Source organism: Zychaea mexicana (genome assembly GCF_025766255.1).
Source record: "Zychaea mexicana strain RSA 1403 chromosome Unknown BDB00scaffold_197, whole genome shotgun sequence".
Taxonomy (NCBI): Eukaryota; Fungi; Mucoromycota; class Mucoromycetes; order Mucorales; family Lichtheimiaceae; genus Zychaea; species Zychaea mexicana.
In genome coordinates, this window is record NW_026516860.1 from 11,657 (window position 1) to 23,937 (window position 12,281).

Sequence of the window (12,281 nt, forward strand, 5' to 3'; positions counted from 1 at the left end):
GCAACATAATTAAGTGTGTTAGAATCAGAAAGCTATAGTTTTATAATAAAATTTTAATTTCAAACACTGTACATTCGGTACTCCTTTGCTGTATAAATGCACAGTGTGTACTAAAAGTTTATTTACAAAATTAAACTTCCGGAGGTCATAGAGATATCAAACATATTGAATAAACTACCTCTTTCTTGTCTTCTTTTTACTAGTTTGCTGATATTTTGCTTTATACATATGGCATACCTTAAGAGCAAGCATTTACATATGCTGTTATGCATATATTCTACTAAACTGTGAATAATAGTACTAATGTAATACTAGGGGTCGTAATTGGATAGGTTGGGTTAGGTCAAGGGTCTAACTAGTTGACCCATAGGTCAAAAAACACTGACCCAACCTCACCCATTCAACCTGATGGGTCAAAACTCAGGTTAGCGGGTCAAGACTGATTTCGGTATGATGATGAAGGAAGTGTCAATCAATCTGAACTTGAGTACTCGAAGTACAAAACTCTATATATATAGCTCTCCAAGATGATGGCATGCAAATTCCTAGCAGTGCTAGCAACATCTACTTTTAAAGGTAAAGGGTTTTGTACCATCACAAAAGAATTTGCTCGGGCTCACATGTATTACTGTAAAGAAAGCATTATGGTTAAAGTGTGGTTGAAAATCGACTTCCCTATATGCCCCTAATCCTTTTCCTTTTCCCTTTGCTTATCACTTCATCCTTCTATCCTTCGTTTTTCTTTTCTCAATTCCTTTTCAGTCTTTTGTCAAATCTCGTCTGTTACTGCCACCCTCTATAGTCCATTCTCATTGTACTATTGCTACTTCTTTACTCCTTTTAGATATATCGCTTATAGCTTACTTATCCTTTACTCTTAAATATGAAATATAATCCCACAATAAAAAGAATTTAAGTCCATTTTATGTTATAGCTCTATAGCAGACATATTGACAACTACATCCTATAATATAATGATGCTTCCCAATAAGAAGATTGACTACTTGAATACAAGTACCTTATACATATTATATGTATATACGGGTCATAATGGGTCAACGGGTTGAGCCAATGGTTAGACGGGTTGACACGCAGGTCAGAAAAGCATCAACCCGACCCGTTGACCTGTCCTCAACCCGTAGGTCAGATTGCGACCCCTATGTAATACTACTCAATCCTTTGACTTTGCTATTACCATCCACATTCTTTTCTAAATGACAATGCTACTGCTATTCACATCCTCTTTTATAGTTTAAAAATAGAGTGTAGTTATACTAGTCTCACTGCATAGTAATAGTTTTTGAACAAAAGAATGATTTTTATGTCTAGTTTTACTTTAAAGCTTAATAAAACTGAATATTGCTTGCTTAAAAAAATAGCGTCTGCAGGAATCGAACCTGCGCCTTCCAAAGCCTCAACCGGAATGGGGAGGCGCCTTAGTCCACTCGACCATAGCAACATACTAATACAATTTACCCATTGCGTTGCTGCTATACCGCACAATTATAAGAAAGGGGTGGGACTGCCATACTTCTGGAGTGTATGTTTAGACCAAAAATAAACTCGCAAAAATAGTTTTCTATATAAGGCAGCTTCAGTGGCTATGTGACTGCTATTGCCGTTTTAGTATGCTGTTGCTATACATGGTAGGTACATGTACTGCAATTTATAGTGCTTTAGCTACAATATTGCACCTTCTAGAGGTCTTAATCCACCTTAAATAAAGCCACTTTCAGTGATTTTTATACATCCTCATATGTAATGTCTAAAATAAGCAATGTGACTGTCTTTTATAAAAGCATATTTAGATGTATATACATCATATATATATGCCTACAAAGTTTTATAGCAATAGCAATAATAATAGATGAGCTATGGTACATGAAAGGAGAGATACTTAAGGATGGATTAACTAAAAAACACCTATATACTGTTCCTTTTGGGAAAAATCTGGTTATTGACCAAATAAAGTTTTGGTCATTGTTTGGTCACTGTCATTTCACTTTTCCCTGCTTAAACGTGTCCGATATAGGTTTATGGTCCGTTCACGGCTGTTGCTCCTCTACAATAAATGCCACAGACATGAATCCAATATTGTCACATCCTCACGCTCATGGTAATGCTGCTCGTTCAAACAGATTGCAATTCGCATCAGTGGATGGTGAGATATCGTTGTGCGCGAATCGTTGCAGTTGATGGTTATATATGACGCACTATAATACACATGGTCCGTCCATAGCTGTTGCTCTTCCAAAAAAATTGCCACAGGCATGAAACCAATATCGTCATATCCTCACGGTCATGATAATGCTGCTCGTTCAAACGGATTGTGATTCGCATTAGTGGATGGTGAGGTATCGTCATGCTCGATTCGTTGGAGTTGATGGTAATATATAAAGATATATAAAGCACTAGTATACGCATGATCCGTTCACGGTTGTTGCTCCTCCAAAGAAATTGCCACAAACACGAAGCCGGTTCTGTCATATCCACACGCTCATAATAATGCTGCTCGTTCAAATGGATTGCATTTCGCATCAGTAAATGGTGAGATATCGTCGTGCGCAGAATATTATGATTATAACAATACACCAGTTATGTTCAGGTAAAAACCAAAATACTACCAAGGTTATTGATCGTAGATAAAAAAAGCGAATGATATGGAAACGATGTCGCCATCTCGTTCCACTTTTGTATCCAAGTATGTTGAAAAACCGGTCTATACAGGCTAGTGCACGCTATGTCGCCTTTGTACTGTAGTTTTTCTGATCGCGCTTAAATCGTCAAGTTAATTCACACTGACCGTTCTCTTTTATCTCTCAAAGCAAGTGATGGACAATGTTGTGGGTTTATTGAATGGCGTTTTTTGTGTATAATGTTGCTGTTCTTGGCGATTGGCATTGGCTTTTGCGACTAGTTGACAAAAGAATCTCTCACTGTCGTCGCCACGCCAAAGATATTCCTTAAGAAAAGGGACTGTGTTGATGGAAGCAAATTTTCTCTTTTTTAAAATAAACCAAACCAAGCACAGAACAATATTGTATAAAGAGCGTACACACCTTCTCGCAAACTCACGCACTTTTCTACTGGCACCACTGGAATCGTCAGCTTCTCACACATCTGGCTGTCTTGATTGTTTCTGGGTGACGCTTCTACAACAAATTTTTTGGAACTGACCGCCTTGCAGCAACTACAACATATCCATATCAAAACGACCAAGCTTACGCAACACTCGTGTTCACAGCACGCGAATTTATACAGAAACGATTGCAGACAATCATTTAGCAAACGCTGTGTACAACCCGTTGCATCCGTCGTCATAAATTGCTTGAATCAGCAAACACGGAGAAACTGCACCACAGATGCGTGCATTTCCGGCGACAATCTGAACGATAAATGTAGCTCACTTTTTTTTTCGCAAACGACTTTGACTACGCTGACAGAATATGTCCAGCCCGGTCGGAAAGCAAGAGACATTGTTGTGATGCAGCAGTGACGCCATCTTTCTTTGATTCATCGGTACACCAGCAAACGAGCTCATAGCATGCTTGTTTATTCTCCACCAAGCACAGCCAAAAGCAATTACAATTGCTGCACGTCCACATCAACGCCACATTAGCAACAAGTCGGGTTTCTCAACAACCACTGCTATTTTTGCCACGAACTTTCTTTGATGGTCGGTTATCACTTAGAAGGTAAGCATTTTTTTATGATCGCTATTGTTATCAGTACATAATAAAAGTTTTGCAACGGACAACAACTACAAATGTTGTGTATGCTGTGGATTTGACGTACTTTGGGGATCAGGCGTTGGGATTTACCACAAGAAAGAGAAGGCTTAATGGATGACAAAAGGCTGTTATTTTATTTGCCTTGCAGTACCTGGCAACCGATTGCCCATGTGCATGTGAGAAAAGAGAAAAGAATTTCAATCAGTAGGTCATACACAGTACAAAAGACTTGTTTTCAATAAAGAAGGGCGTATTTGTTTTGCGAAAGACTAGGAATGCGGTCTTGATACAGCCATTCTAATACTCACTGTAGTATGCCTTGTTCGTGCTCTGACAACAGCTTGATATTTTTCTTTCAACAACCCTGACGACTACGACGATGCAATAGATTCGACATTATGCATTCGTTTGTGACGATCAAACCAACGATTCAACGTACACCTTATATTTGCAAATAATGCCGTGATATACAACACAGCTACAACTACCTACACGTGAGCACACACTTTTCTGTTTTTTATTGTAGTTTTGTGACGAGAATCAGACGACGGCATTGAGGTTTGTGGATGAGTCATTTCACAAGCAGTAAATCGTACACTCTGAGGGAACAACAACCGTGCGTAGATATCAATCTCTTTTTACACCTCACAAATACCGTTCAGTATTATTACATACGCGTCCACTGTGTCTCTCAAAGCACTTTCTTTTGCGCAACCCCAAAGACAGTTTAGGTAAAGTCTAGCTTCCAAACCGTTGATCTTTATTTAAAAAAAGCAAAGTATAGCAACGTTTCTACTATGGCCACCGCATCCATCCATCCGTCACAGCCATGTATCCACGTATATGCCGCACAGAACCAACACAGATACGAACCATCTCCAATGACAGCCATCCTGCATAATACCTTGTAAATATATAGATGATACTATCTCCTCCTGTCAAGAACGGCACAAGCTCAAGAAAAAAGAGTATCTTCTCCAAAACCAGAAGCATCTTCACATGGATAGACGACCTTGTACTCGTGCTACAAAACAACCATATTAAGCCCATCAAACACAGTCAGCCTACCACTAGTGCCAAACAGCATGACACCGGTCAGTAGAGTCGCAAGCATATACAAGTGCTTATGCTATTGAAAGTTCGATCGTGGTTTTTTTTTAGAAACAATTCACAAGCTGCATCACTATAAAAAAGTAATAACTTACATTTTTGCGAGCACAACAACAACAGGAATCAAGAACGAAGAGCGGCAGCACTGAGGCAAAACAATATGTGCTGTTTAGTGACGTACAATAGGCACCTCGATGCTGAGACGTGTAGGAATTATCAAGTATCCGATAAGAGCCAAGCAAGAGAGATGCCGGACAGAGTCAACAGTAACAACACAGGAATAAAGAGTTTGGTCCAAGGATCGTCCATTGCCGTCAAGCGAATGCCACGTAGAAGAGCACAGCAAAATGAGAGATTCGTTTCAATCGAGGGGCGTTCAGTGAAGTTGAAAGAAAAAGTGCGAGATGGGTAATATTCGAGTGCTGTTCGAGTGGTGAGATGTGAAAAAAAAATATAGGACGAGTGTCGTTCGAGTGCTGTTCAAAAGAAACGTGAGATGCGGCAAAGCTGGATTCTGATGGAGCGTGTGCAAGATGGCATGGAGCAGTTCGAGTGTTGGAATGGCGGCGAGCAGAACATAATAAAAAACAAGTAGAGAAAAAAGAAGTGAAAGAGCGAAAGAGATGCAGAAGCTACCTTTTGTGAAAATTTTTTCTTTGAGGAGCGCTACACCTTGAAAGGGACTTTACCCAAACACGGTGCTCATGACCATGGATGCCATCCCCTTTTCGCCTTGCCTTGTCGTTTCCTCACGTTCCCTCTGCCTTTCCCACCCGTTTGTGCTTGTGACAACACGTCTTTTACAACAAAATCTTGGTCACCGTCATTTCACTTTCCTCTGCTAAATCGTGTCCGATATACGTTTATATCTCTCAAATACACGTACACATACATCAGCACTCAAGAAGTATATAAAATAGCCAACGAATAAAACAATCCAAAATAAGCGGTGGTGGAGAAGAAGAAGAGAGTCCCATATACATCCAAGCTCATCAATTGGAAACTCTAAACCCGGAACCTTAGTAAACCCGGACCAGGACTTGCGCGTTCGACTAAACCTGCTCGCTCACTGGCGTTCGCTGCCAGGCCCCTAAACCCGTTGCGCTTACACGCCCTTCTTTCCAACTTATTGAGTGCCTTAATGCCCCACGATGTCCTATGTTCATCGATAACGTAGCTGCTTGAATCCATGACAATGCAGTAAGATGTGTTGGATCGCTTGAATAAAAGCATTTGCCTCGGTATCTGTATAAGCAAGAAGCCTGTATATCAGCGAAAATGCTTGCTGTTGCTGTTCAGTGCAATTCAATGATATATACATCTTTGCTTGTATCTTTATAAAAGTGCAGCAACGTCATAATTAAAGAAATAGTGTTAAAATAACGCTGGATACCGTTTTCGTTCCAACGGTGCTGTGTATCTCTTCTTTTCTTTAAATGATTAAAAAATGTATCGGCTGGTATAGAATGTACTCTAACGAGTTCGTATGTACGTGCACTGGCGTTACTAATGTCAGCAAACAATGGTTTTCACCAGTAATTGGAATGTCACCGAGGAATTATAGTAAAACGTGTGTTATATGTTCGTTCGTCAAAGTTTTTACATGTGTTCGAGTGCTGTGGGTACGAGTGCCGCTAAATTGTCCGTACGTTACGGACTATTTGACCAATTAAATGTGGCGGAAAGACCGGGAACACTATTTATCCAGCCACCCGTAGCAGCAAAGCTGTATAGATGCAGATATACCCCTCAGCAGCTTCCACTGATTGGATTTTCATATACGAACATGCACCAGAACCGCAGATGCCCCATTTATTAATGTATTTTCAAGCTTAAAGCATATGGTGCGGTTTTTTATATCACACGACAACAGAATCTCACTTCAAAAAAAAAACAATTTATTACAGCATGCTAATAATACTATACACTCAAAAACTGTTATTGCTTCCTTACCTGCATATCGCCGTTGCTTTCCACAGAGCCCTCGAAGGATAGCTTTACTGCCATTATCTCCATTATATGCTTCCCATCCGCATCTATATAACAATGAGATATTGCCATTTCGGATCCTTGTAGTACTAATGATTTGTTTGAAGCACCTCTTACATATAATCCGCACGTTCTTTTCACCGCTGTTGTTCGTCGACATGGTATGGTACAGACACCAGACCACCAGAGTCACGTTCGTCAGCTCGTTCTCATTCTACTGCAGTAAACAGTTCGTTATTTGGAGTACTGGATGGTGAGATATCGTCGTGCGCGAATCGCCCCTTTTTGGCTGACTTTGGTGTATATATATATGATCCACTATAAGTGCACGCGTACCGTTTCGGGCTGTTGCTTGTCGACATGGTATGGTAGAGACACCAAACCACCAGCGTCACGTTCGTCTGCTCGTCCTCATTCTACTGCACTAAACGGTTCGTTTTTTGGAGTACTGGATGGTGAGATATCGTCGTGCGCGAATCGCCCCTTTTTGGCTGACTTTGGTGTATATATATATGATCCACTATAAGTGCACGCGTACCGTTTCGGGCTGTTGCTTGTCGACATGGTATGGTAGAGACACCAAACCACCAGCGTCACGTTCGTCTGCTCGTCCTTATCCTGCTACTGTAAACAGAACGTTGTTTGGAGTACTGGATGGTGAGATACTGCACAGATGGGAATGGCTGCTTATTGCTTTTTTTCTTTGCCAGTTTGCCAAATAAGAAAGTAAACACCTACCGCCATGACTGTTGCTCCTTGTAGAAATACTTATGACATAGACTCGACGTTGCCATTGCGTTGTTTGCGTTCTCGCATAACGTAAAGAAGAAAGCCGGCCGTTACTGTGCAGACTGCTGCAGGTTTTGCTATGCTCGTATTGCTGTCCTGCTGAGATATGACAAGTCATTCAACTGGCAAAAGGCTTTTCCAAAAGCTTTAATGGCGAAGATGTAGCGTCCGTTTGTTGTAATGCTTGTTGCTATAGTGCAACTGTTACTGAAAGCGAAATGCGTAGTATGAGTGTTGAGAAGAAAGCGTGCAAGATGAGGGTGTTGTTCGAGTGATGAAGTTGAAAAAAAATTATAGGGTGAGTGTTGTTCGAATGGTGATTAAAAGGAACGTGACAAGCGGCAAAGCTGAATTCAATGGAGTGTGTGCGAGTTTGCAATTGAGCAAGTCGAGTGTTGGAATGGCGGCGAGCAGTAAGTAAAGGAGTGAAAGAGATGCAGAAGCTTCCTTTCGTAAAAAATTTTCTTTGGGGAGCGCTGTACCTTCGGCTTTCCCAAACGCGGCACTTATCACAGATGCTATCACCTTTTCGTTTCTTCACGTTCCTTCTGCCTTTCCCATCCGTTTGTGCTTGTGACAACACGTCTTTTACAACAAAATCTTGGTCCCCGTCATTTCACTTTCCTCTGCTGAAACGTGTACGACATAAGTTTATTATCTCTCAAAAACACGTACAAATACATACAGCATTCAAGAAGTATATATAATACCCAACAAATAAAGCAATCCAAAATAAGCGGTGGTGGAGAAGAAGAAGAGAGTCCCATATACATCCAAGCTCATCAATTGGAAACTCTAAACCCGGAACCTTAGTAAACCCGGACCAGGACTTGCGCGTTCGACTAAACCTGCTCGCTCACTGGCGTTCGCTGCCAGGCCCCTAAACCCGTTGCGCTTAATACCCTTCTTTTCAACCTATCGAGTGCCTTAATGCCCCACGATGTCCTATGTTCATCAGTAACGTAGCTGCTTGAATTCATGCCAATGCAGTAAGATTAGGCGGATCGCTTGAATAAAAGCATTTGCCTCGGTGTCTGTATAAGCAAGAAGCCTGTATATCAGCGAAAATGCTTGCTGTTGCTGTTCAGTGCAATTCAATGATATATACATCTTTGCTTGTATCTTTATAAAAGTGCAGCAACGTCATAATTAAGAAATAGTGTTTAAATAACGCTGGATACCGTTTTTGTTCCAACGGTGCTGTGTACCGCTTCTTTTCAAAAAATGTACCGGCTGGCATATAATATATTCATACGAGTTGCTCTGTACGTGCAATGGCGTTGCTAATGTCAGAAAACGCATGTTTTGACCAGCAATTGGAATGACCACTGAGGAATTGTGTAAAACGTGTGTTGTATATTCGTTCGTCAAAGTTTTTTACATGTTCGAGTGCTGTGGGTACGAGTGCCGCCTTAGCCGGAATCCAGGGTCATCCGCGGTCATTTGGGTCATCGTTGCTAAATTGTCCGTACCTTACGGACTATTTGACCAATTAAATGTGGCGGATGGTCCGGGACCATTATTTATCCAGCAGCCATTAGCAGCAAAGCTGTATAGACGGCAGATATACCCCTCAGCAGCTTCCACTGATTGGATTTTCATATACGAACATGCACCAGAATCGCAGATGCCACATTTCTTAATGTATTTTTAAGCTTAAAGTATATGGAGCGGTTTTTGTTCATCACACGACAACAGAATCTCATTCCACAAAATACCAATTTATTACAGCATGCTAATATTATATACTCAAAAAATGCTATTGCTTCCTTACCTGCGTATCGCCGTTGCTTTCCACAGAGCCCTCGAAGAATAGCTTTACTGTCATTATATCCTTGATATCCTTCTCTTCCTTACCTATGTGATAATGGGATATCGCCATGCCTGGATCCTTGTAGTAATACTCATTTGCTTGAAGCCCCTCTTGATCTATATAATCCGCACGCTCTTTTCACCGCTGTTGCTCGTCGACGAGGCATGGTAGAGATACCAGACCACCAGCGTCACGTTCGTCAGCTCGTCCTTATTCTGGCACACTAAGCGGTTCGTTATTTGGAGTACTGGATGATGAGATACAGCCGTGCGGGAATCGCTCCTTTTTTTAGCTGACTTTGGTGTATATATATATATATGATCCACTATAAAGTGCACGTGTAGCGTTTCTGGCTATTGCTCGTCGACACGACATGGTAGAGACACCAGACCACCATCGTCGCCTTCGTCTGCTCGTCCTTATTCTGGCACACTAAACTGCTCGTTATTTGGAGTACTCGATGGTGAGATATGGCCGTGCACGAATCGCTCCTTTTTAGCTGACTTTGGTGTATATATATATGATCCACTATAAAGTGCACGTGTAGCGTTTCTGGCTGTTGCTCGTCGATACGACATGGTAGAGACATCAGACCACCATCGTCGCCTTCGTCTGCTCGTCCTTATTCTGGCACACTAAGCGGTTTGTTATTTGGGGTACTCGATGATGCGATATGGCCGTGCGAGAATTGCTGCTTTTTTTTGATTTTGCCAGTTTGCTTGTTAAAAAAAAGAATAAACACGTACCGCCAGGGCTGATGCTCCTTGAAGAAAGCTAATCGCATATATTCGACGTTGTCATTCGTTATTCGCAGCCTCGTATAGCGTATACAAAAAGTGGCCTGTACTGTATAGACTGGCGCAACAAGTCTTGCTGTCTTTGTGCTGTGGTCATGCTTCAATGGGGTCAAATCGTTCGTATGGTAATTAACTTTGACTGTTGTCGTGAGATGCAGTAGCTTCCGTTTGTTGTAACGTTTGTTGCTGTAGTGCTGCTGTTGCTGCTGGATTACGTTGCCGCCCTCGTTTGATGGCTATTAGTTTCAGCAGTTGCTACTAGTAAAAGAGATTAAACCATTCGCCATCCCAAAGCCACAGCTCTTCCAGCATATAAACATCCCTTAAGCTAGATACCTTTTTTTGCAAGCGCCCTTGCTTCAATATGTATAGAATAAAAAGCGGCAGTAAACGAGTGTGCTGAAGAGTAAAAAAAATAATAATGATAAAAGAAGTGGAGCTGGCTCCCCTGCTATTTTGCTGTCATGCTCGCCATTTTCCATCAATTACATTGACCGAATCCCGTTGTCATTCCGTTGTCATCGGTCGCCACTTCAAAAATCCCGTTGTCATTCCGTTGTCATCGGTCGCCACTTCAAAAATCCCGTTGTCATTCCGTTGTCATCGATCGCCACTTGAAAAAGTTTGTGGAAATCACACTGTTTTTGCCCAATGAAAAACGCCAATGGCGCCGGAAGCACTATTTCTCCGAGCACTCCTGCTGAACATACACAGCTCAAGTAGATATAACGCAACAGATGACAAATTTATTTTTGCGGCAGTGTGGTGCCCATGATTATTCTGGTGGTGATGATGACATGCTGACGGGGATGACAATAGTAGTAAAGAGACAGAGAATAACAGTAGAGGATCGCAAAAAACGTCGTTCTTTTTGGTGGGTGCTAATTTATTTCTTTTGTTGCCTGGTGTATAATAGAATCGCATATCCATCCCTGTTCCTGTCCCTACTCCTTCAAAAACCATCGCAGAGACATGCTACAACAAATGTCGTGTTCGACAGACGCTGCTCGTTCTATTGGTGGTCGTTGTGTACAATTCGAATCAGTGGATCGAGAGACCGTCGTCGTCTTCGTGGTTGTTACTTTTATTTTTGCCAGTAGAGTGTAATACAATTGCATATCCACCAACTGTTCCTGCTGCCACTCCTTTAAAAACCATCGCAGAGACATGCTACAACAATTGTCGTGTTCGGAAGACGCTGCTCGTTCGATTGGTGGTCGTTGTGTACAATTCGAATCCATGGTTCGTGAGACCGTCGTCGTCTTCGTGATTGTTACTTTTATTTTTGCCAGTAGGGTGTAATACAATCGCATATCCACCGACTGTTCCTGCTGTCACTCCTTCAAAAACAATCGCAGAGACATGCCACTACGACCGTCGTGTTCGGAAGAAGCTGCTCGTTCGACTGGTTGTCGTTGTATGCTATTTGAATCAGTGGATCGTGAGACCGTCGTCGCTTTGTGTGGTTATTGCTGTTATTTTTGTTGTTGTACATGAAATAGCACCGCCATTCTCCATCGTGGCTATACAATGTACAGGAAATCATTAACATCAGAAACAAAAAAACACGCACAAGGCCGCACAGAACGTTCACGAGCAAAAAGACGGCTAGCCTTTACCTCTTTTCCTTGTAGATTTACACCAGATTCAAACAGTAATCGTTGGAGCGAGTCCAATTCCTATAGAAACAAAATCCGTCAACACAAATCTGCTCCATCTACTAATTAAAACATGGCCGCCCTCCCCAATGCCAGAATGTTCTTCAGCGAGGTCGTCATAAGATGTGTTACCTTTTTTTTTGAAACCGTCTTCGCTTTTACATTAAAAAAAAGAGTACAGTAAAGTATTTTTTGTGGTAGAGAAAAAGAAAAAAGTGGAACGCCCTTTGCTGTTCCTCAGTAAATTCGCCATTTTCCACCAATTACATTGCCCAAATCCCGTTGTCATTCCGTTGTCATCGGTCGCCACTTGAAATAAATTTCCGTTGTCATCGTTGTCATCATTTTCGCCGTGGCGACCAGGTCGCCACGCCGAAAATGATTCTAGGATCTT

The 12,281-nt window shown here is 41.6% G+C and overlaps 2 protein-coding genes across 2 annotated transcripts; both read right to left on the reverse strand.

Annotated features, from left to right (window-relative positions):
• Positions 1-2,036: 2,036 nt before the first annotated feature.
• BDB00DRAFT_861395 (uncharacterized protein) lies at positions 2,037-2,924 on the reverse strand. Its single transcript, XM_053126036.1, has one exon. It carries the CDS (start codon positions 2,536-2,538, stop codon positions 2,200-2,202), a length of 339 nt encoding a protein of 112 aa, XP_052972585.1. The 5' UTR covers positions 2,539-2,924; the 3' UTR covers positions 2,037-2,199.
• Positions 2,925-4,494: 1,570 nt separating this feature from the next.
• BDB00DRAFT_217025 (uncharacterized protein) lies at positions 4,495-5,006 on the reverse strand. The gene is made up of 2 exons (XM_053116509.1): positions 4,937-5,006; positions 4,495-4,860 (listed from the first exon to the last, which is right to left on the reverse strand). The coding sequence occupies exon 2, from the start codon at positions 4,779-4,781 to the stop codon at positions 4,527-4,529; it is 255 nt and encodes an 84-aa protein (XP_052972586.1). The 5' UTR covers positions 4,782-4,860; positions 4,937-5,006; the 3' UTR covers positions 4,495-4,526.
• Between the last annotated feature and the right edge of the window lie 7,275 nt (positions 5,007-12,281).